Here is a 23,927-nt window from a genome sequence, read left to right on the forward strand (position 1 = left end):
CACATGCTCCGTGCATATCCCTTCTGCGTGCTCCGTGCATGCCTTCTGCAAGCACCACCTATGCACTCACTCGTAACACTCTTTGCATGCTCGCTGTGTGCTCCGTGAATGCCATGTGCAAGTGCTGCATGCAGGTGCTCTGCGCAGGCGCTGTGCATGCCCTCTCGCAAGCTTCATGTGTGCTCTTCTCTCACTTTCCCTGCGTGGCCTGTGCACGTTCTTTGCAAACAATGCATGCACAGTCTGCTCTCTCCACATACCCTGTGCACACTCTGCACAGATCCTCTGCACACTCCATGCATGCTCGGACGGCACTCCCAATGCTGGCACATGCACTTGCAAATGCCAGGCACAGCCCTGCACGTTCCATGCACGCTCTCTGCATGCATGCACACTTACTCCACATCCTCCATGTGCATGCTTTCCACACAATCCATGCAGTGTTAGCTGCAAGCTCTGTGCATGCCCTGTTTGTGCACTGCAAGCATGGTCTCTCCGCACACCCTTGTGCATGCTCCCTTGCACTCTCTCTGCATGTTCCAGACGTGCTCTGTCCCCATGCTCTGGGCAAGTCCTCTTGCACACTCAATCTGTCTGAACACCCTGTGCATGCTCTCTCCGCATGCTTTGTGTATGACATCCCTGCCCGTGCTGCATACACTCTCTCTGCACATTGCGCGCACGCCCTCTTGCATGCTCCGTGCACAGGCTCTCTGCACGCTCCCCGCATGCTAACCCTGCACCCTCTGTGCACACTCTCTCTGCATGTTCTGTACATGTCCTCTCATATGCCATCTGCATGCTCGCTCTGTGCAGTGTGCATGCTTTCTCTGCACGCCCTGTACACACCCTCTTGCACACTCTTCTTATGCACTGCATGCACACTCTCTCCTGCACGCTCCCAGCATGCCCGTGCGCTTTCTGCACGCTCGTCCCGGCGAGAAAGCCATTAAAGCGGCGCCCCAGGAAGATGGGGGGACGGAAGAGGGGAGCTCCGGGTGGGATCAATAGCAAATTAGTGACTTTACGTCGAGCTGAACGATGCCCAGTGGCGGGAGCGGGGCCGTGCTGGTGTCCCCACTTGCTCACCGCCACCGAAGCGCACATGTCCCCCCTGCTCAGGCGCTGATCTCCACGGCGTTGGCCTCCTCCTGCTCCCGGATGACGTGGACGCCGGCAGTCCGCAGCAGCCGTGGGGCGCCGCGGGAGCGTGCCGGTGAACCCGGCGGTGACCTGTGCGTCCGCGTCGAGGCGGGGGAGCGAGCTGGCGAGCGATGGTAACGACGAGTCGAGCGCCCCACGGGCCCCGGCGAGCGCCCCGCTGCTGGCACTGGTGAACTGGTGTAGCTCGGTTCAACCGTGCCGCGGGGTTCGGGCGGCGAATCCTCCTCCGCCTCCGGCGAGTCCTGCCAAAAGCCAAGGGTAGCCGAGCATGCGCAGCATGCTGCACCGAGCCAGCGTGCTACCAGCACGCTCCTGGCCACTCACCTTGTCCTTGAGGATGTACAAGGCCACCGGGTTTTTGCGCTCATGCTCACTGCTCCGCGTGATGCCCTCGGCTGCGTGGAGGCAAGGCATGGCTTACCACGCCGGCAGTGCTGGCATGCCCAACCTGCCACCGCCACGCCAGGGCTGGCACTCACCCTCATGTTTCAGGCGCTCCTCATCCTGCTCTGCATATTCTGAGGCTGGTTGTGTCTCCGCTTGCCGCTTCTCCCTGGGGAAGGGACAGGGGATGGGGCAGCACCAGCACCGTGGTGGGGCAGCAGGGGGACTGCCTGCGGCTCGGCTGGGGAGGGGACCCAGTGTTGCCATGAGGGAGAGATGTGATGCAGTGGGATGGGGTGAGATGGGATGGGATTGGACAGGAAGGATGGACTAAGGCAGGTTGGGATGGGATGGGGTGGGATGGGATGGGATGGAATGGGATGGGATGGGATGGGATGGGATGGATGGGTCAAGACAGGGTGCAATGGGATGGGATGGGATGGGATGGGATGGGATGGTTTGGACCAAGACAGGGTGCAATGGGATGGGATGGGTCAATGTCCTGGTTTCAGATGGGTCAAGATGGGATGGGAGGGGACAGATGGGTCAAGGCAGGATGGCATGGGATGAGATGAGACTAAACGAGATGAGGCAAGATGGGACAAGATAAGATGGGATGGGATAGATCAAGACAGGGACAGGATGTGATGGGGTGTGATGGGACACAATGAGGTACGATGGGAAGAGATGAGATGGGACGGGACAGGATGGGGCAAGACAGGACAGGATAAGACAAACCCCCTTTGGCTCCCGCGTTACCCCAGCCGTACTTCTTGGAGGGTTTCCAGCAGGCACAAACAGTCACCAGGGTGACGAGGAGGAAGATGCCGCCCGTGGAGAGGATGATGTAGAGGGAGCTCCGGCCTTGGAGAGAGGAATGAGGGGGCACAATCCCCCCAGAATTTTAGCTAGGAGCATCTGCAAGGGCTGGCCAGCCCCTGGGGGTGTGGGAGTGGGAAACAGGTGGCTTACGGTAGACGGTGAGCTTCACGGGGACGCTGCGGCCATGGCTGATGGGGTTCTCCACTAGGCAGCTGTAGACATCGTCATCAGCCATGAGGACACGGGTGATGGTCAGGATCTTCTGGTCGGGGGAGAGGAGCAGGCGGGAGTCGTTGCTCAGCGGCCGCCCATCCTTCAGCCAGGTATAGGTAGGCTTGGTGCCATTCTCGTGTGAGCAGTTGAGGGTGAAGAACTCACTGAGCTCCAGCACCGTGGAGGAGGCCACCAGCACTTGTGGCTTGGAGATGGGGACTGTGGGCAAGCAGGGGAACCACAGTGACACTGTGTCTTGGGGGACAGATGGGCTCAGGGGATGGGAAGGGGGGCGTAGCTTGGCTGTATGAGGTGGCTGAACCCCCAGAACCACCTCCCAGTTGGAGAAAGGCCTCCCAAAAAGAGGTTGGGGAAGACAACCCATGGGGAACCCAGTCTCCACTGGGCATCCTTCTTGTACTTACTGTCCACAGTGAGGTTGATGGTCTTCTCGCCGGTGAAGGTGTCATCAGTGATGGACACCTCCACTTCGTAAGCGCCTTCATCAGCCAACTGCAAGGGACTGATGAGCAACGAGCCGTTCTCCAGCACCCGGATGCGGTCACGGTAATCGGGTCGTAGGTTGCCGATGATCTCGGTGCCGATGGACTGGACGACGGTGACAGGTTTGTCACGCTTCAGCTGCCACTTGACCACTGGCTTGTCAGCGCTGGCACTGGCGTAGCGCACCGACAGCAGCGCTGCTTTGCCCGCCGTGCCGCGGACCAGCGGTGTGGGGCTGGTGATGTTCACCCCTGCAAGCAGACCTTGGGATGGGGAGAGAAAGTGGGGTGCCAAGTCCAAGCAGGCTTCCTGTTCCTCTGAGCCTGGAGAAAAATGGGGAACCCCCTTCCGGAGCTGTGCTGAGCACCCTCAAAATACATCACCAGTGCTGGGATGCCCAGCCATGGTGCAAGCGGGCTGTTTGCACAACTCTTTGCAAAGATGCACGTATGGCCCCGAAAAGTGCATGGGGGTGGGAGGCCTCCTGCCCCCAGGTCAATGCAACACTTTGCAAAAATGCAGGCACTGCCCTCAAAACTGCATAGGGGTGGGAGCAATTCTTTACCCAGGTTGATGCAATGCTTTGCAAAAATGAATGCATTTCTCCAGAAAATTGCATCAGGGGTGGGTGGGAGTGCTCCTGCACCCAGGTTGATGCAAACCTTTGGGAGATGCATGCATCACCCCAAAAAGTGCATTGTGCATAGGAGGTGGGTCAATGCAACCCTTTGCAAAGATGCATGCATGACCCCCAAAAGGTGCATGAAGGGTGGGAGCACTCCTGCATCCAGGTGGAAGCAACCAACTCTCTGCAAAAATGCATCACTCTCCCAAAATGCCATCACTCCCAAAAATGCGTGGGGGGTGGGAGACCTCCTGTTGCTAGGTTGATGCAATGCTGTGCAAAAATGCACGCATCACCCCAAAAAAACCTAAATGGGAGGCAGGAGTGCTCCTGCAAGCCAGGCTGGTGTGACTCTGCAAAGATGCATGCATCACCCCCAAAAATTGCATGGTGGGGTGGGACCCCTTCTGTGCCTGGGTCATTGCAAAGCTTTGCAAAGATGCATGCATTGCCCCCAAAATTGCAGAGGCAGGGGGAATTTTGCATCCCAGCCCCCGTTTTAGTTAAAGCCCCATCCTCTGCATCACGGGGTTCAGTGCATGTCCATTGCTCTTCATCACAGGTTTTCAGCCAAAAAAGGCAGTGAAAAAATGGAAAAAAAAAAAATCTGGGGGGGGAGGACTCCCCAAAACAGCCTCTGTCCCCCAAATATCGTAGCCTCTTCTCCCCATTTGTCAGCTTGGGGGTCCCATCCTCAGACTCCCCTCCGGATGCCGTCATGCGACAGCGAACAAACCCCATATTGAAGCGGGGGGAGAGTGGGAAAACCAGCTGGGGAGGGCAAAGCGGGAGCAAGAAAGGCTTTAAACAAGCCCGAAAAGTCATGGGACCTATTGGTATGCAGCATCCGTCCGTCCGTCCTCCCTGGCAGCGCAGAGCTCAGCCCTGAAAACATGCCCCAGCCTGAAAAATTCAGGGAAGCCCCATAGGAAAAACCCCAGCATGGGATAGGGATGTGGCGTTTAATGCATCCTTGCAGTCCATGCACCCCCATATCGTTGTTTTTTAACCTTTTCTTGACTTTTTTAACCCAATGGCTCATTTTTGCTCCACTTCGGGTAATAAATTCAGGAGTTGATTAAGAAGTCAGAAAATATTCCCATTTCCTACAGCATTCCTGGTTTAGGGATGGAGACCTCCCAGCTTTTCTGGCTGTTTTTTTGCTACAAATAGAAAAAAAAATGCTCCAAAAATCCTCATTCCCTTCAGTATTTTGTGGAATAATTCCCTATTTCTTTGGAAAAAGCACAGCAGCGCTTTTGGGGTGCTGTGGCTGCAGCTCTGGTGCTTTTTTAGGGTATAAATCAAAACCAGTGGCGTGCAAAACCAGCTGGCTTGGCTTTGCATCCTCGGCTCATCCCGGGGAAATGGGGCCTCCCCGGGGCTGGCTTCAGGGCCAAACTTTGGGAAAATGGTGCAAAAATATTGCAGAGGATTTTTTTTGCATTGGCCAATCCGTGATGGGGCAGTTTGGGGCTCACCGAGACCCAAAATGTGGGTAATTAGGGGATAAATGATGGAGGCGACCAGGGCTGAAGCAGAATGGGACGAAGAGGATCAAACCTAGAAATGGGGTGAAAAAATGGCCTTTTGGGGAAAGCTGAAGGATGGGTAAGAAAATAATTTTGGGGATGCTGGGAAAGGAGGAAAAGGGGTTTTGGGGGAAGATGAAAAGCTGGGGAGATGCTGGGGGGGGGGGAGGCGGTGCCAGATCCACCCCCCAGCAGGACCTGCTTGGCTCCGGAAAAGTGTTTTCCCAGTTTTTATTCCCAATTTTCCCCCCTTTTTTCCCTCTCCCAAGTGGAGGGGATGCTCTGTGGTGCAGCAACCCCCCCCAACCCCCCCCTTCGTCGAGTACCACCACCCCCATCGCCCACCCACCCGCCATCCTCCATCTGGATAGATCGAAAAACCATGGAAAAATGGGAAAACCCATGGAAAAACGCGCAAAGGCCCTACCTGCGTGCAGCGCCAGGAGCCAGGTCACCGGCAGCAAGCAGGGGGGAGCGGGGGGACCCCGCGGGGCGGCCAGCGCTCCCCACATTTCGGGTAGGCTCGCCCCCCGAATCGCTCCGCTTCCCCACTCCGGGCACGTCCCTCGGAGCTCCCAGCTTGGCACCTCGCCCGGCTAATTTTTTTTTTTTTTTCCCCTTCTTTTTTTTGTTCTTTCCTTTCTCAATAGAGCCCTGTGTCCTGGTAGCTTTCGCCTGCCCGGCGGCCTCGAACTGGCATTTATTTGGGGAAAAAACACTCAGATTTGCAATTTTCCTCCCGTTACACACACCCCCCCCCCTATTTCTGGTCTTGGGGAGATGCTCGAGGTCGGGGCTGTCTCCCCATTGAGCCCAGCTAAAGTTTGCCATCCCGTCTGCAGGCACTCCCATGGGATTTAGGGCTCTAAGCATCCCCTTAAGTTGTTTTTTTCTTTTTTTTTTTCTTTTTTTTGAGGGCGGGGGGATTTTTCAAAGCTGGATACCTGCCCCAATATGTCCCCCCCTTTTTTTTTTCTCTTCCTAGGCTTTAAAATGAAGCTGCGGTCACAACCAGGCTTCGTTCCAGCTCGGGTGCCAATTAGCACCGGTTCCCTGGGCATCGCTGAATAGGGCAGCAGGGATGCAGGGCAGGATGCCCAGAGCCGCTTCCCCCCCACCCCCCACCCCCCCCCTCTGAGACCTGCCAAGCTCATCACCCCAGTGAGCCATCGCCCACCCCCCAAGGGGCTCCCCAGCCCTGGAAAGGGGCTGATCCGAGTATCCTGCCCCACCGGGATGGAGATGCTCTGGGGGAGGCTTGGGGGGGACACGGTATGGGGGGGGCGCGGTGGGGAGGTGTTTGGGAGGGCAGTGGGGGGGTTGCTGTAAGGTTTGGGGGGGGGCTGTACGGAGGAGCTTCGAGGGACTGTTTGGGGGGCATTAAGGGGGTGCTACGGGGGGTGGGGGAGATGCTTTGGGGTGATGATAGAGAGAGATGCTATGGGGGGCTTTTGGGGGGGACACTGTGGGCAGATGTTATGAGAAGGTATTTTAGGGGGTTCAGGGGTGCTGTGGGGGACGCTATAGGGATATTTTGGGGGGGTTCAGGGGTGCTGTGGTAGACGCTATAGGGATATTTTGGGGGGTTCAGGGATGCTGTGGTGGATATTTTAGGGGGGTTTAGGGATGCTGTGGTGGACACTATAGGGCTATTTTGGGGGGGTCAGAGACGCTGTGGTGGACTCTACAAGGCTATTTTGGGGGGCTTCAGGGATGCTCTGGGGGTTGTTTCAGGGATACTCTGCAGGGGGACACAGGGCTGTCACTGTCCCCCCCCTCCTTGACTCTCCGGCAGCGGGACGCGAACCCTGGTCTCTGGCACCCTGGCGGGCGGGGGTCGGACGGGCGGCTGCGCGGGGGCGGGGCCAAGGCAAGAAGGCGGGGCTAAGGCCGGGGCCAGCGCGATGGGCGGGGCTAGAGCAGGAGGCGGGCCCACGGGGGGGCGGGGCCAGGGAGGGGCCGGGCGGGCGGAAGTGGCGCGGGGATTCAAAGCGGCGGTTGAGGCGGAAGTGGCGGTTGGTGGGTGCCAGGCGGGGGAGGGATGGCGGGGCCTCAGGGGCTGGGGGTGCTCAGGGGGTGCACTAGGATGCCCAAGGGGTAAGGGGGGGGGTCTGAGGGGTGAGTGGAGCCTCAGGGGAGGCCTGGGGGGTGGGGGAGGCCTCGGGGGGAGCCTTAGGGGAGTGTAGGGGGGGCTGGGGGGTGAGGGAGGCCTCGGGGAGGGCCTGGGGGATGAAGGAGGCCTCGAGGGGGCCTGGGGGGTGAGGGAGGCCTTGGGGAGGGCTTTGGGAGCGTAGGGGGGGCCTGGGGGGTGAGGGGAGCCGAAGAGGGGGGTTACAGGGGGGATGAGGGGTTATGGTGCTGGTAGGGATGGGGAAATAAGGGTGCAGTGGGGTGGGGGATGCTGGGGGTACTTGTCCACGAAGGATTGGGGGCCCCCAGTCAGTGGGGGGGGGGGCTGCAGAGTTACCATGGGCTGCCCTGCGGTTGGGTAACCAGGGGGTGCAGTGGAGTGGGGGGGTGCCCTGTGGCTGAGGGGAGGTGGGCAGGGAGGGCAGGAAACGGGGCCTGGGGCAGGGTGGGGGGCTATGGGTGCAGGGCAGGGTGCCTGGGGGGGCATGCTTACCTCCTCTGCCCCTTCCCCAGGACTGACTCCACCACGGTGCTGGGATGTTGCCACCCCCGAAGGATCGGCCCCGGGGGGCTGGGGAGCAGCTGGGGGGGCGTCGGGCGAGAGCCCCACGGCAGAGCTGGCAGGTGCTGGCGGAGAGGAACCAGTGTGTGGCCCCCGTGGGGATCTGGGTGGAGAGTGCCCCCCAGCTGGAGCAGAGCCTGGCCTTCGTGAGTGCTGCCGCGGGGGTCCTGGGCACCGTCCGGGCTCATGGGTGTCTCCAGCCCCCCCAGTTATGCCAGTAAACCCCATGGGGGCAATCTGAGCCAAAAATGAGCTTTCTCTCCCTTTGAGGGTGCTAGGAACACTGCTTCTAAAAAGAATTCTTTTTAGTAGGGTCAGAAGTCCCCCTGATCCCCACATAGCCGGGTGTCCTAGTGACACAAGCCCACAGCACCTCTCCAAGTTGATCCCCCTCAGATAAACTGCATTTTTAGGGGGAGAAATGCATCGGTTGTAAACATCAGTTGGGTGGGAAAGCCAGCCAGTGCTCTAATCAGCTGCTGTTTGTTGCTTAATTAGTTGTAATGTGTGCTCTGGGCTTGTTAATTTTAGCTGGACCTATAGATTTTCAACATGTCACTAGAAGCTGCCTTCTGGCGTAGGTAGCACAGCTGAAATTTAGCGGGTTTGTGCCCCGCTGCGTAAGTTTTTCTCACTGTTCCTGGCTGCTCCTTGGTTTCTCAGTGCCAGGTTTGGAGCTCCACACCATAGCTTTGCATTTGAGGTGTCCGTGCCGTACCCAACCGACCCGTCCCCGCTGTATCAATGCTGTTCTTTGCTTTCCTGTTCATCCGTAAAGGATGTCAGTCAACCAAGATTTTTATTCCACGTTGCCGATTTAGGAAAAAAAAAAAAAAAGCTGAATGTTTCAGGGTCTGGAGCCAATCTCTGCTGTACCCCATTAGAAACACTTAAGAAAATCTTTATGGATGCTTATCTCGGGGATTTCTGCTTAGAGGGTTATTATAAGAGGACTAAAAGTGCATTAAATATAGGATGATGAGTTCAGTCCCCTGTAATTAATGTCTAAACGTTACAGAAGCTCCTGCCCTTCTGAGATGATTTATTTCTATATTGTAATTTAAATCCTGAAAGGTTGAGACAATATATGGAAATGAATGATCGCCATATTCCGCATAACTTCCATCTCGGCACCGTGAAACTTCTAAGGGAGCTGAACTCTTGCTGACTGCTTCGGGGGCCTCCCCCAGTGGGGGGGCTTTCACGTGCCTTTGGGTGTGGGTGAAGGTGCGGAGGGTTACCGGAGTTTATTTGATATGCTTCTATATGCCAGCAGATCATACTAAGAAAAAATATATATATTAATGCCTCCTGTATCAGAATTACTAATGAGGTTGCCAGCAGGGAGTGGATGTCTGTCAATGGTGCTGTTTGGTGTCACCGTTAACGGGGCAGATCTCTCCCCGTCTCCCTGCTTGCTTTGGCTGCGCTGACCTTGCTTTGCTGCTGGTAACATTCCTGGCAGTCAGCGGGATGTAGGGACCATCCAACCTGGCGTTTACCAAGTTGTTTTTCAGACTCGCCTTTTTCCTCCATCTCTTCAGACTCTTGATTTTTCTTGCTTTAGGCTGTGCTGCAGTGACAGCCCAGAGAGCAATACCGCTTTTCTTTAAACTGTGGTAGTATCAGTAGAACAGCTCGGCATGGCTTTAACTGGGAACCTTTTAAAAAAAATAAAAAAAAGCACACCCCACACACCCCACAAAAAACCCAACCGCCTGATTTTTTGCTTTTAATCTTTTACTTTAGATGGTAAAAATAATTTGGGAAGGGTTAGCCCTTCCCATGCTGTGCTCTGTAAACAGCTTCTTTGACATTCCTCCAGCCTTGCAGACTGTTAATGGGATCAGAGGCTGGTCTGTTCCTTTTGGATCCAGGCACTGAATATTTGAGCATCCTTTCATGGGAGCAGGAGCTGGGAGTTGCTGTATGAGGCTGCCTTCTTATTTCTTTCTGCGTGCGTTGCAGAGGCTTAAAGGAAGAGGTGTGCACGCTCCGTGTCTGGCTAGCGAGATTCCATCCGAGCTCGGAGTAATTCGGTAGACGTCGTCCAAATTCAATCCAAGCTTGTAGTAATTCAGTAGACGTCATCCAAGCTGTTATTGCACAGATTTGGAAACAAAACATTGTTAGGTTTGCTCTGGGTGCTCTTTGCCTGGCTTGTAGACACAGGTGTGGGAAGGGAAGATGGAATACAAGCTGTTATAATGCTGCCATGTAGCAAAAATCATGGAAATCTGCTTTCACCTCTTGCAGGCTTCAGCATTTCAGGTAGAGGAGGAGCTGAAGGAGCAGCAACGGGAGAAGGCAGCCAGCCTGAGACGTTTCCAGGGGGAGGTGAAGCAGCGGGTGAACCAGCAGGTCAGGATGAGAAGAAAGCAGCAGCTGCAGAAGTCCTACGAAGCGGTAAGTAGATCTCTGTCCCTGCCTTGCCAGGAGACTTGGAGGAGAAACTCCTCTGAAACCAACATAAATTGGAAAATAAAAAAAAATCACTAGACCTCAAGTCAAGGTGTTAATAAGAAAAAAATGAGGAATCTCACGGTCACGGCAGACTCCATGGCCGCAAATGGTGTCCCCTCAGCTGAGGTCAGTGTGACACCTTGGCTCGCTCTGATGCCGAAGGTGCTTTAAGCCCTTTGCCTCCCTGCAGAAAGGTCACTGGCTCTCTTGGGCAGCAGCAGAACAGAGTCCTGGTGCCCTGTGCTGAATTGGAGTTAAAAAATAGCCAGGCCAGAGCTGTGAATGGTGTGGAAGTCTCCTGCTTCTGTTTGAAGTGAAGCAGCTTATTTCTCCTGTCACTTTTCCAGGGCAGTCAGATAGTTCACAAGCAACACCTGCACGCTGCCTCCACGTTCCTGTTTCCCCCGTGGGCTTGTTTTAGATTATCCTGTGAATATATATAAACCTCTCTGCTTTTAAACAACTGCCAGGGAGACTCGCCAGAAGGTGACTGTGGAGCAAGAAGGGAACGCACTGAAATGTCAACTGTTTTGGCCACCTTGGGGTGTTTGGGCTGTTGCCAGGGCTTGGGAGACATGAGTGGGGATGTCCTCCTGTAACTGCTAGCACTGCCCAAACTGAAAGCCCGTGGATGCCTTTGGCTCCTGAGAGCCTGATGGCTTTGTGCCCTTCTCAGCACAGAGAGCAAAAAAGTTTGTCCCAAGAAATGCCACCAAACTGCACCGGCGACTCCTGTGTGGCACTGGTGGTGCCATGCTAGATGATGGGTAGAGATTTGCACGTGGTTTTTAACTGTGAGGTCTGTGTCCCGGCAGGCGGAGAGGGAGAGGTGTGTTGCCATGCAGTACTCCGACTCCGCGCTGCGCTCCATCCCCAGGAAGAACACGTGCCTGTTCCGGCGGCACCCCACGCCTGCCATCGGCGGTCCTGGTGCTCCCACCATGCCAACGCAGGGGCAAGGGGTGCAAAGCGAGCCCTTCCAGCAGCAAGCTGCCAAGGTGAGTGGGTCCCCTCGTGCATTTTTCATCCTTTGTCATTCTGGATGCTCGTGATTTGAAGTGGAGGACAAGCAATATTTTTTCTTTTACAATGCATCCCTAAATATTTTTATTTTTTTTAATACTGAGTGAACATTGCTGACAATTTCACTCTGGTTTACTGAATATTGTTGTACTCCTCCACAGCACTCATCAGAGCATCAAAACGGGTAGTAGATGTTGTCTTGGGGGATGCTGCAGTTGAACTTGCCTCGTTGCCTGTAGGCAGAGCGAATTTTCCCTCCGTGTGCAGGGACTCGTTGCTGTGCAGGCACGTTGTGTCGAAGAGGTGGCACTAGGTGGTGCCACCTCATTGCGGCTTGTCTCCTGCAGACCGGGAGTATGGCACTGCAAAATCTTGGAAAAACCTGCCTGTAAGGACTGTTTTAAGCTTTGCTTTTTTTCATAGTGATGCTTATGCTGCGTTTGGCATTTTATAAAGCACGTGCAGCTGCCTAGGAGCTGGAGTTATTCCAGCTGAATTCCCTTGGGGTGGAGAATCACTTCTGGCTGGACACCAGGCAGGAGGATTGGAAATCTGGGACTTCTGGTATCTCAACAAAGTGTTGTGGGAACTGATGAGCTGTACCCAAGCCCTCTACCTCGACTGAATCAGGAATTCAGTGCGTTGGGGCAGCTTTGAAAGGCACTTTGGGTTGTAGGTTACCTTATACCTCTTTGTGAAGGTAATTGTGTGTTGAGTTGCGTTCCCTTGATAAAGCAGCTTGGTTGAAGCAGGGTACATTAGGAGATCTCTTCTGTGCAGCTAAACTTCTTGGTGTTGCCCTCACGGAGAGCAGCTAGTGACTGCTGCTTTTGTTTTGTCTTTGCCGGCAGCTTAGCAAAACCGTGAAGCAAGTCCGACACAGGCTGGCATCCTGCAAAACCATGCCCCAAGGAGCGGGTCCTCCCGAACTCCCCGGTGGTGTCTGGAGGCGAGAGGTGAGTGGTGGGGTGTCTGGGGTAGGGTGAAAGGAATGATCTTGCAGACTGTTGAAGATCTGGTTCTAATCAGCAAATCCAAAGCATAGTTCTGTGAGTTTCTCCAGCAGGAGTGAAACAAACTGGGCTTTTGTGACCCACCTGATCACCCACAGATTTTGGTGGCCCAGGGGTTCTGCCCCTCTGTTCTTGCTGCCTTTCAGAGAAGGCAGCAGGATAAAGTGGGTGAAAATGTCTCTTGTTTGCAAAGACTAAGGAGAGAGAAACTAGGAAACAAGAATTCAAACAAGAATTTTTTTGAAGGCTGAGATTGTGATCTGGGTATCTAGGAGGAATGTGATGATCAGCCCTCCCCTTAGGTGCCTTTTTCTTCAACAAACCTCAACAACTCTTTCCCTTACATCAGTCCCTTGTTTTGTGTGGGTGGCAAAGATCTGGAGGGTTTTCCTCACCCAGGGCTGGCTTCTGGTAGAGAATTGTTGGCATGCATCTGCTTTCCTCGAAGCAGCGCATAGGAGCCGTGTAAGGAGGTCAGGCCCAAGTGCCTCACCTTTTGTTCTGTTGAATTTCATCCTGTTTTTGTCACTCCAGTTCTCAAGAGCAGCTTTGTGTCGCAGCTATTATCTTGCTTTCTACGCCAAGACCTTTCTTAAACTGATGTACTTGTCCACCCTGGAGAACACCAGCAGCAACCCAGCCTGGTATTTTGTCTTATTGCCTCCTCCGGAGCCAGTTTCCTGCCCGTCTTGCAATTCTTCATTCCCATCCCTTTCTCGGGTTCATCAAAGGTTGAAGTAGTTCTTGGCTGGCTGTTATCTAGAAAATACTTTTATATAAGGGCTGGTCTGGCTCTTCCTCTGCTTACTGTTGGATTTCTGTTCAAGGAAGTCAGCTTTGCGAACAAGAGTTGCAGAAACACTGTAATTATGGGCTTGAAAACCTCATTAACTATTTCCGACACCAAACGTAACCTTCTGTTTAAGTCCTCAATGCGTTCGGACTGCTCAGCAAGATGGAGTGAGTCATTACTTCACTATTAGCAGCACTAAAGCCTCACATGAATAATACAGCTGCTGCCTGTGCAAGCCAGAGGGTTACAGGAGACAGCAAGCCTGATGCGTGGGAGTCCCGTGGCGAGTCATCCACAGCAGCGAGGAAGAAGGCTGGGAGGGATCCGGGGCCACCCTCCCAGCTGAACCTTACTGCAGCTACAGTTCATCTACACTCTCTTCAAATCTCTGGCGAGGAGGATTTAACAGCTTCCCTTGGCAATTTATTCCGGGAGGAATATATTGATTTATTGCCTTAGTCTGTTTTATTACTCCAAGATAGTAGAAGGGGGGGGAAAAAAAAAGCAGCTCTAATATTAATCAGAAATTTTCTCTCTGTACGAAGGTTTGCCATGTTCACAGCTAGGCAGGATGGCAACTTCTTCCCTTCTCTTCAGGTATAGAAGGATGCTGTGTACTTAACCGCCTGGCAATTGCTGCCCTAGCGCCCTGCCCTGCCCTTTGCTTTCATCCTCCCTGAATTTCCTTGTGCTGCCTATTTCAGCTGATTCCTTTGGTTTGAACCCAAACTCAAGCACTTCTGCAACTTCAAATGGCTTGGTGGGGTGGCTAAATGTGATCAAGATGCTGCTTTCTTCCATTGTCCAGGCTGATAATGAAATTAGCGGAGTACTTCTTACTCTGGTTTTGTGCAATGAACTCTTGAGACTGAATCTAGGTAATGTTTTTAATCAGTGTTGTACCTCCTGTATAGTAGTTTTATCTAACAGATATTTCTTTATACAAGTGTCGGATGAGGCCATGGCACAAGCTAAGCTAAAATCGGGATGTCGTCTGCTGCGCTTTGCCTGAGGCCTCTGTCTTCTATTGCAGGAGAAAATCAAACCAGCTAGCCACGACTTGCACTTGACAAATTTATGCTGATTGCTGCTTATCTTGTTTTCTAGCTGCTTACAGGCAGTTTGCAAGGTGGTTTCCTCTTGTTTTTCCAGAAGTCAGGCAGTAAAACTCTGGAGGCTAAAATCTCTTTAGCATTTCCTTTTCCTGCCTGCTTAAAAACTTCAGCTGACTTTTTCTTCCCAGTAATAATCCAAGATTTTTCTTGCTGCTGTTACTAGCTCAGAGCAAGCCTTTGGCTGAACACCAATGCCCAGCAGCATAAAACGCTTGTTCTTGGTGTCCTCTGATAGCTGTCCTTCTTGAGTAGCAAGTCCTTTAGTCTCTCTTACTAAAGCCTGACTTGTTATCTTGATCTCTCTTGTTTTACTTAGAGCTTTGGCCTTTCTGGCATTTGTCTTGTTTTTTTGTCCCCCCCGTGCTTGTGTTGTCTCTGTGATTCTTTCAGTAATCTGACCCATGCTCTGCTTCCTTCTGCTCGCATGGATCGTGGGTCTGAGAAGAGCTTGGGGCTTAGCCAGGGCTGTCTCGTACTGTGCTGCTTGTCTTTCCGCTCTAGCCAGGTAGTTTGCATTTGTTCTCTTTAAAGGAACTGTTGCTTCTCCTTCAGTCCTGTTTTGTGGTTTGTTTTTGTTTTGGTTTTTTTTTTTTTCCATCTTCTTCCCTCTAAAGAGTTGCATTCACTGCCATCAAAACAGTCCATGTTCCCAAAATTATTGCTCTTCCTCTCTCCTAGAGATTTTTTTTCAGGTCAAAAACATCCAAAGAGTCTCTTCCCTGCTTTGCTAAGGAGAGACCTAGATGGTAATCACGTGGAAATGATCTGTCCGGTGTTTCAGATGATCCTGTTCAAGTCTTCAGTTGCTTTGCCTTTAGGGTTTGGTAGACTGCTGTAGGTCCCCAGCATGACGGCACCCAAATTCTTTTCCCTAGCTGATCATTCCCCAAAGGTGGTGGGTTTTTTCCACAGTTTCGCTTCCTTCTACCTTCAGGGCTTCAGAGCATCCTTACAAAGCAGTAACTGTTCCTCTCTATTCCCTTGTCCTCACCAAAGCAGCTTTTCTGCGTTGTGTTTGTCGTAACAGGGTTGATAGAGTCATTCCTGTGCTTATCCGATAACTTCATGTTCAGGCTGACTCTGGGCTATCCTCGATCCTTCCTGTATTGCAGCAGAGCCATCTCAAGGGATCCCTGGTGTGACCTGCTCTCCTGTTGATCCATCCTCTCCCTTTGTCAACAGTCCTGCTTTTCCTTTCCTAGCGTGCTGAAGGGACGGCAAGGCAGGAAAAAAAAAAAAAAAAAAATCCTGGCTCCAAGCTTGCTTCTGGCATTTTAATTTTTTAGTTTGTAGGAAACAATCTGCTGCCTCTCAAAATATTGTTAATTGCCACTGGGGAGCCTGCCCACTTACCATCTGAAGGAGTACGCTACGTACTCGAGTGTCACTCCAGAGATCCCACCATCCCCCAACGCCTTGCAGTTGCGAAACAGCGCCTGGAGAGGTCTTTTCCTTGTCTTCCCTCCACCCCACGCACGTCTGTCCCTCTGTTTCTGCAGTTGGTGAGAACGTAATCACGAGCTGCCCTGCTAAATGGAGATTTTCTGGCTCTCGTGCCCTGTGGTGATGCTTGAACACATCGTGCTGCTGCTTGCCAGATCTCAACTCACTCTCCAGAACAAGGAACAACCCGTGTGCAAGGGTGTTGAATTTGCCCTGGGCACCAAAGCAGCCCCATCTGAATTCCCTATTTACACCTTTTTTTTTTTTTTTTTTTTACACTATTTAAATCTCCTTCTTTCTCCTCCAGAAATCGGAGCCTTGCAAGACAGCCACGGTGCCCGCAGGAGATGAGGGTGAGGAACTGCTTCTGGCGGGACATCACGATCTTCCAGCTGAACTGCAAGACCAGGGGACAGCCCCCCACCAGGCTGAGCAAGACGATGGCTTCTACATCAAAATCCAATTTGAAAATGTACGACTCCAGTGGGGCTGGGCCAGTTGGTCTTAAGAGGTTTGAATCGTTGGGGTTTGTATTTATTTCAGCAGAGACAGTGAGGCTGCTGTTGTAGTAGAGCAGTTGCTCCCTCAGGCCTGGTTAACTCTTAAGCCTACTGCCGTCAAAACAGACTCGAGAGCAGCGGCAAAGCTAAGCGAGACTGGCAGCTTCTGTTTCACTGCTTTCATCTTACAGCTGTGGTTTCAAAAGGGTTTTTTTTTACTTGTGCCTGCCTCGTGATGCCAGTTGGCCAGGGCTCAGCAGAAATCTGAAACTGAGCGTGTGCAATCGCATCGTATGGTCAACTGAACTCCAGGCTGCGGCCAGCAGGACCTGCAGCTGCCTCTGGTCCAGCTGCCCTGCTTGGAGACAGCAGCAGGGTGGAAGAGCTGTGGATGGGGCATTATATCAGCTGGAAACCACTTACAAAAGAGCCAGGCGAGAGGTGGGGGGAAAGCTTTGCGTCGGCGGAAGGAGCTGGCTGTGACAATTCCTGCGCCTCGGGCTGGTGAAACACTTCCCTGAGAGGCAGTGTGAATCCCTCTGCTTGCGCGGCCTGAGCTAATGTATTTATCAATTCCCCTTTTGTCTTCAGGCAGACTTTGGTTAATAGTCTGAGGTGTGGAAATGTTTCACCCTGATTACCTGGAGTAGTTAGCAAATACTTGATGGCTATAGCAGCCGGTGCCCAGTCTTCGCCGAGGAGCAGAAATACTGGCTTGACAAATATTGAGTGGAGGGAAGAAGGCGGAGATTGATGCTGAGGTTGATGCTGAGGTTTTGGGAGATGGCTGTTGAATTCCCCAGCTGCTGTTGTTGTTTTTATTATTGTTGGTTTCCTGGCACTTCATGGAGTTTGTAATGGAAGTCTGGGGAGGGCAGATGTGAATCGTGTTTAAACTAAACCAGAAGTCTCCTGTAAGGGCACCTTCTTAGAATTGTTTTGACAAAGCTTTGGTGCTCAGGCTCCTGCATGGAGATGTTGCATTGTGTCTCTCCTGTCTGTAACCACTCTACACCCTGAAAAAAGCGCAGCTCACAGGTGGATGTAGGGGTCATACATAGAGGACTCTCCTCCAGCGAGGAGTGTTTTGCTGAGGGAAGATGAAACACTTGACTGTGAAGATGCTGATGCTGCTCTCTTACATTATCTTCTAGTTCTGTGATGGATCGGTGAAGGACTCGAGCTCGCCTGAGCCTCCCCAGAGGCTGCACACCCAGTACCAAGCTCCCCTCGTACTCTGGACTGGTGTAGACCAAGAGGAAACAAAGAAGCAGGTTTGTCCGCTGGGGCCAAGTCCTCTTTGTTTCATCTCCATTTCAGGACTGAAGGGTATTGAGCTTGGGGGATGCTGCTAGCTCGGATAAGAAGCCTCCAGGGCAGCCTTGCTGTACGAAGCATCTGCTAGGTTTGCAAGTTCGTCAGCGGTGGTGGTGTGTCTCAGGTCGTGGGCAGACCTACCGGGTTCTTTTTTTAAGGTCCATTGTGACTGTAAGTGCAACTGTTAGGCGCTCCTCCTGCAAAATGTGGGATCCGAATAACGCTGAAGGGTTGAGGGAGAAACAGGCTTCATTCATTCTGCCTGGCAAAACAAAGGTGTCGCTTTCTGTAGTTGCATGGGGAGCGAGAAGCTGCCAAAAATGCTTGGGGGAAAAAAATAAAAAGAACAAAACCCACTTTATCTGGTGTGGGTATAAGACTGGGAATATAAAGATTTCTACCATATCAGCACCTAACAGGCATCAGGATGGCAGCATTCAAGCACAGACTGCAGGCCTGGTGCTGAGCATCTGATTTAACAGTGAGACCTTCCCAGCCTGCGTCCAGGAGAGTTTTGGTTCCTGCTAATCTAGGTGATGGAAAGGTGATGTTTGTCTTGGATGCCTAAAGGAAGTGATTTATTTTGCTGCTTTGTTCTGATGTGAAGAGGAACACTTCCCTCTTGTCACCTTTCTTGCAGCAAGCATAAAACTCAAAAAGGCTTTGAACAAACTGCCTTTTTTTTTTGCCTTTTTTTTTTTTGTTGTTCCTTACATGCATTTTCCAACAAGCTGATCCAAAATTGGGTTGTGGTTTCTAGATGGCATGACAGCAGCTGGGGCTCATCAGGCTGCTCCTTCCCCCAGTGGTTCCCTCTGCCCCTTTTTATCTCCTTGGCTCTGATCCACCCTGAGATAACTGGTTTTGCAGCACTGTCTTCCACGTGGGGTTTTTTCCATCCAGCTTTCTCCACTTTCAGCCTGGCGGTCTCTTATGCTCCTTTATCTCCAGCTATATGGGGATCTCACTGCTGGGTGAGCTGGACAAACTCAGCCCAAAACCTCCTGATGTTGATGAGGAAAAAACCCCAAACCCCTCAGGCTTTCTGGCATCGCGGAACTCAAGCTAGCTGTGTACCAACTGCAGGTGGGAGGACTTCTGGTGTGGGCTTTAGCCAGGAGGTTTCCCTCTCCTTGCTGCATCCATGGGGTTAAGCCAAAGCCCAGATATCAAACCTCTTCACGTGGTCAGTACCCTGCAGGGCTCTTGGGTTTGTCTCAGCAGTGAGTTTGCTGCCTCTGTGGTTGTCCTGCATGTCGTGGGTCCAGCTCGGTGCTGTACATTTACTTTTTTTGGAGATACAGGCTTCCAGTGAACTGCGGAGGGACCGCCAGCCCCCAGGTGGATCAGAATTCTTGGACTGTAGCTTGTAGTGCTCTGAAGTGGGTTGAAGTGGGAACCAGCTCCTTTACCCCCAGGAAGGGGAGAGTTTAGGGATTTGTCGGGTGGCAGAGCTTCCATCCACAGGAAGGTTCAGTCAAGGGATGCCAGTACAATGCTTTTCGGTGCTCTTGGTCCTCCTCTCCTAGCTAACTGCTGTCTCTCCAGCTTCTCTGTTCAGTGGCCATGTGCACTAGGAGATGTTTGAGGATCACTTGGGGAAGAAGCAAGGTTTCTATTCTGATGGATATGCACTCCAGAAATCGAGCCGAGTGCTGATCCCAGACGACCTTCTCAAAGGTGCCTCTTCTTCCCTGCAGCGTCAGAACGAGTACCTGAGGTACAGGCGCCTCTTCATGAATATCGAGCGAGAGCAAGTGAAGGAACAGCAGAGGCAGAAAGAGAGGCAGAAGAGAATCGCCAGGTGAGTACATGCCAACCTTTTGGTATCACCTCCTTCATCGCAGGCAGGACCCTTCTGAAGGCTGGAAAGGTCTGGTGTGAACCAGGCAATGGTATTTCGGAAAGCGCTTCTGCAGCCCAAATGCAGATGCTTTGAGAAGACTGTCCAGCTTGGTATGAAAAAAACCCCACCCAACCCCCATTTTAATGGGTTTAATGGATTAAAAAGGCCGCCTGACAACTGTTTAAAAATCAGGGAGTGTGTTGAAAGAAGTTCTGCGATATGAATGCCAGTTGTAAAGCCGGACTTACCTCTTGGTTTTATTTTCATGCCCAATCTGTTGACCTTGGAGTGGGGTTCATTCAACCAGCCTCCTGATCAAGACCCTTGGGCTGTGTTGAGTCCTTCAGAGGTCCTTGGCCCTTCTCTGTCTGCTTTCTGAGGCCCCGTGCAGCTTTGGATAGGAGTTGGGAGCTGAAACATCGGACTGGGAGAGTCACAGCTCGCAAACCGTGACTCCTGGGAGGCGATCCCCAGACCCTGTGCCGCAGTCCCTGTATAGAAACCGCGGGATGAGGTCATGTCATTGTTGTTAAACAGACTTATCTCGGGGGGTTTTAATATCGGACCTTCACCCTCACGGCTATAAACATATAGTGTAATAAATAAGATTTCCAGGACTTGGTTTAGTGGTTTAGTCATCTTTTTCCTTGGAAGGGGTTTGTTAAGGAGGCGCTCTGCAGATTCACACCCAAAGAGGAAAGATGCTCTAATTTTCTCTTTTTTTTTTTTTTTTTTTTTTTTCCTCTGGCTGCTCTGAAATAAAATAATGTAGCCTTGACCATCTTGGTCTCTAATGCTGGCTCTGCAGCAGGCAGCCCTTGTTGGGAGCAGGACAGGCACGAGGGCAGGATTTTCACAATCGCTTTTCAGAGACAAATGACCAGTCTGAAGAAATGCTCCTCCAGCCGCATTCCTGGTGTTTAAATTGGCACTTGGGAGCTTCAGAGACCTTTTCTTGCCCTGCTAGAGCTGGTGAGACATCAGGGACTTCCTAGTTAGCATGATATCTTTTTATTTCCCCTCCCCCCCCAGTTGTAGAGGAGCTGCAAGCTGCTCGGAGTATATGCAGAAAAGAGCTGGTTTTGTAATTACTTAGTGTAAAGCCTTAAGTTGGCCTTGGCCTTAGTTTCTATAGCAGAAGATTTATGGTGCTGTAGTTAAGGCTCTATTACCACTTCATTTAAAAAACATTTTGGAGTTTATAACTTGACTAGAGAAGCTTGGCTTCAGCACTTTCCTTCTGGATGTAAAGATTTGACCCCCCAAATGGAGTAACATCCAAAATGTCTCGTTCGGTTATGCTTTCTTCCCCTGGCTTCTACCCAGCCTTGATTTATTTTATTTTTTTTTAAATGCCTTTTGGCAGTGATCAGCCTGTAACATGTTATTGCATTTGGTACTCATCAGAGGGAATAAAATGGCAGATGCTTCAGTTTAAAGTCTCCGTGCTTTGTAATTGCTGCTTGTCAAGGGAATGTGCTTTGCGTTTGGTGCAACTTACACAACCCAGATTCCACTGAAAGGGCTGGAGTGCCGTGTAGGTGCAAGGGAGACTGAGGGAACAGAGGAAGATTTGGTTAAAAAATGCCTCTTAAAGCCTATTTTGGACTAGATGTGGGATCCCTGGAGCTTCTCTGCTGTACTCTGCACTCTTCTACAGCCCTGGGCTTCTCCCTTATCCTGGAAGCTGCAAGAACAGCTTATGGTAGGATGCAAGCTGCCCCGTGATCAGAAGAAATCAGAAACGGCGAAGCTGAACTTCTGGTCCTTTCTGGTAGATATTAAAGAGCCCAGACGCAGCTCTTGGTTTTGGAAGGGCAGAAGAGCAGCTCTTTTGGGGAACTGCAGGTGGCACTTAACAGGAGCACGTGTGAATGTGCTGTGGGAAGGGAGCTGGAAGGAGAAGTCCATGGTGGTGAGAAAACATGCAGGCAGGAGGAGGTTAAGGGCAGGAGAGCGTTCATAGGCTGGTATTTCCGTATGGGGGAAAGACAGGAGGCTCAGAAAGCACTTTTGACCATTTTACGTTTAAAGCTGTCCAAAAGTCAATGCTGTAATTAATGCAGAGTTACTTTTGCCTGCCGTGGGTAGTTTGGGCAAAAGCAGCAGCAGCGGCATAGAGATGCCCTTGCTCCAGTCCTACAACCAGGGGCTGGCGGGGGATGGAGGCTGGGATGGGGAAGCTCCTTCTCTAAGCGTCTGTGTGCCTACAGGATTAAGAGCAAGAAGGAACGCCAGCGCCGGGCGGAAGAGGAGAGGATGCAGGAGATGGCTGAGCAGCTCGAACCCTCCCCCCGAGAGGGAGCCTGTGAGACCCTGTCCCAGCTTAAACTGGAGGAGAGGAGGCTGAAGAAGCTTAAGGAAAACCAGCAGCGGAAAAAAGAGTACATGAGGTATGGCCAGATCCCCGCGCAGAGCCGGGTGTTACTGGCAAAGGTGAATGTTTTATCCCTTGCAGGTACATCGAAGCTCTAAGAGCCCAGATGAGGGAGAAGATAAAACTATATAACATTGACTTGCCGCCGCTGTGCTCCTGCGGGTCTGATTTCTGGGACTCCCACCCGGATACCTGCGCCAACAACTGTGTCTTCTACAAAAACCACAAAGGTAGGAGCTCCTGCTTCGGGAGGGGGAGCGCCTAGACCTGGATCCCTGATTATACAGGGAGAAATCAAACCTGGCTAGATGTTTCCAAGGTCCTGGGCCGCTGTGTAGAGATGCTCTTAGGAACGTACTCCGGAGAGGGCAAGTCAGGGGCTTTGCTGCTCGTTTCGAAGCTGAACTGTTGCTCTCCCCATCAGTGGCATCCCCAGCAGAGCACCAGCCTCCAGAGTGCATTAAATAGCGCTGCTGTAGTACGTGTGTGTGTTGGTAGGGGGGCACAGAAAACCTGATTGCCTTAAAACACCAAATCCTCTGCTGGGAGGATGCACGAAGGTGGAAATTGCCTTCGTGGGGTGACAGACTGCTGTGATCTTGAGGACAGCTTGGAAAAATGCCTGGCTGAGTAACCGGGAGTCATCTTCTATGGGAGAGGAAAAAAAAAAGAAATTGGGGCTTTATAAAAAAAATAAATCCTTGTCTTTCCTGCTTCGGCTTGCATACCGCTTGTACTCGGGAGCACACGAACAAGCATGCGGAAAACTAGAGCCGTGTTGATTTATCTTAGAAACCAGTTCTTCTCTCTCTGCTTTACGGTGAGAGGCTGAAGCCAAGCCCTGTTTCAGGCTGTAAGCGAAACTCTCTTCTCCTAACGCTGCTCCTGTGTCCCGTCCCTCAGCCTACAGCCGCGCTCTGCAGTCCGTCATCGCCTCCTGCGACCCGGCGGCCGGCCGGCCCTCGGCCAGGCTGTCGCTCCGAGACTTGGCCACCCTCTACGCTCGCTCGGGGAAGCACCTGTGACGAGGGCAGCTGCGTGTGTCGTGTCCCCATCATGTCCCCCACTCCCTGTGTTTCGGTGACCATTGCAAGTGGAGAGCAGGGCTGTGCCCTGTGCCGCCTGCTCCTGCCTGTCCCTCTGCTCCGGCTGCACCTCTCCCGGCTGGTGCCGGAGCAGATTGCTGGTTTATAGGCAGGCACTTGGCATTTTGGCGTTCAGCTGCAGAATAAACTGTTTTCAAGGGTTGTTTGTCTCATTTGGAGTGTGAAATGATGAGAAACAAGGCGCCTGGGGTCAATATCTCTTATGGTTAGAAACACTCCTGCTTTTCCTTTTCCTTCCCACTCCTGCAGTTCCTGCCTCTTGGGTCACGGTCCAGAGCCAGGTGTTTATTGCTCCTCTGCTTTTTTCCGGGTGAGGACCTCTGCTCCGGTACCATCCACCCATGCGCCCACGGCCTCAATTTTGTTCCAGAAAGGGCTTTTTCCAAGGGGACAAAAAAAATAATCCCTATTTAATCTCCAGGAGAGCATTCCTCCTTGCTGTGCTGCTGCAGCCCCTCAGCAGGGCTTGCTGGAGCAGGATATTTTCTACCAAAAATGATGGCGGTGGGGTAGTGTGTTCCTGGACGGAGGTTGCACCATAACCTGTCATTAATATTTACTGCTTGCTGGCCCCTTTCCCGCTGCCTCTCCAATATTAACTGCGGCAGGAAGAATGGGTGGCCGAGCGTGCCGGGTGATTTCTTTTCCCTGTTACCATCCCGCTGGGTGCGAAGCAAACCCACGACCCCGGTCCAGAGGTAGCGGGGAGGTGCTGAGCCGGGGGATGCTCCTCTGTTCCCACTGGAGAATCATTCACCCACCTATCCGTGGTGGCTGGTGCTATTTATTAACTGCCGTTTGCGTCAGGGGAAGGTGCTGCGGACCTGATAGGGGGTGCTGAGTGCATTTGTAAAGGGCAGGATCTGGCCCCTGAGGTTTTTTCCACGTGGTGGAGCTGGGGAAGCAAAGGGCTCAAGCTGCAACTGCGGGTTGCGTTATATTTTTTTAAAAGCTGATTTCAGGGCAGGGATTTGTGCCGGGGTAGCTGAGGACAA

General features: G+C 52.3%; 2 protein-coding genes across 6 annotated transcripts; one reads left to right on the forward strand and one right to left on the reverse strand.

Annotated features, from left to right (window-relative positions):
• Positions 1–1,004: 1,004 nt before the first annotated feature.
• Positions 1,005–6,013, reverse strand: HEPACAM (hepatic and glial cell adhesion molecule). Its single transcript, XM_037410105.1, has 7 exons — positions 5,672–6,013; positions 3,009–3,350; positions 2,521–2,802; positions 2,319–2,412; positions 1,644–1,717; positions 1,489–1,559; positions 1,005–1,406 (listed from the first exon to the last, which is right to left on the reverse strand). Exons 1-7 carry the CDS (start codon positions 5,754–5,756, stop codon positions 1,119–1,121), a joined length of 1,236 nt encoding a protein of 411 aa, XP_037266002.1. The 5' UTR covers positions 5,757–6,013; the 3' UTR covers positions 1,005–1,118.
• A 407-nt stretch (positions 6,014–6,420) lies between these two features.
• Positions 6,421–23,084, forward strand: CCDC15 (coiled-coil domain containing 15). Of its 5 annotated transcripts, none has more exons than XM_037409919.1 (11): positions 6,421–6,516; positions 7,888–8,082; positions 10,193–10,342; positions 11,215–11,397; positions 12,274–12,378; positions 16,094–16,258; positions 17,441–17,560; positions 19,304–19,407; positions 21,663–21,842; positions 21,908–22,056; positions 22,677–23,084. In XM_037409919.1, exons 2-11 carry the CDS (start codon positions 7,912–7,914, stop codon positions 23,018–23,020), a joined length of 1,671 nt encoding a protein of 556 aa, XP_037265816.1. In that variant the 5' UTR covers positions 6,421–6,516; positions 7,888–7,911; the 3' UTR covers positions 23,021–23,084. The 5 variants fall into 5 exon arrangements, with proteins under 5 accessions (XP_037265816.1, XP_037265815.1, XP_037265818.1 ...); XM_037409918.1 differs by lacking the exon at positions 6,421–6,516 and adding an exon at positions 7,210–7,263; XM_037409921.1 differs by lacking the exon at positions 6,421–6,516 and adding an exon at positions 7,210–7,263 and having other exon boundaries at positions 22,730–22,972.
• Positions 23,085–23,927: the final 843 nt, after the last annotated feature.

Source organism: Falco rusticolus, chromosome 16 (genome assembly GCF_015220075.1).
Source record: "Falco rusticolus isolate bFalRus1 chromosome 16, bFalRus1.pri, whole genome shotgun sequence".
Classification (NCBI taxonomy): domain Eukaryota; kingdom Metazoa; phylum Chordata; class Aves; order Falconiformes; family Falconidae; genus Falco; species Falco rusticolus.

Excerpts from the sequence above, each read along its gene's own strand:
- HEPACAM (XM_037410105.1), bottom strand. The coding sequence starts at position 5,756 with ATGTGGGGAGCGCTGGCCGCCCCGCGGGGTCCCCCCGCTCCCCCCTGC. Across the intron at positions 3,351-5,671 it reads GCTCCTGGCGCTGCACGCAG|GTCTGCTTGCAGGGGTGAAC; the intron begins GTAGGGCCTTTG and ends CCCCATCCCAAG. Across the intron at positions 2,413-2,520 it reads CGTGAAGCTCACCGTCTACC|GCCGGAGCTCCCTCTACATC; the intron begins GTAAGCCACCTG and ends CCTCTCTCCAAG.
- CCDC15 (XM_037409919.1), top strand. The coding sequence starts at position 7,912 with ATGTTGCCACCCCCGAAGGATCGGCCCCGGGGGGCTGGGGAGCAGCTG. Across the intron at positions 12,379-16,093 it reads GTGGTGTCTGGAGGCGAGAG|AAATCGGAGCCTTGCAAGAC; the intron begins GTGAGTGGTGGG and ends TTTCTCCTCCAG. Across the intron at positions 16,259-17,440 it reads TCAAAATCCAATTTGAAAAT|TTCTGTGATGGATCGGTGAA; the intron begins GTACGACTCCAG and ends ATTATCTTCTAG.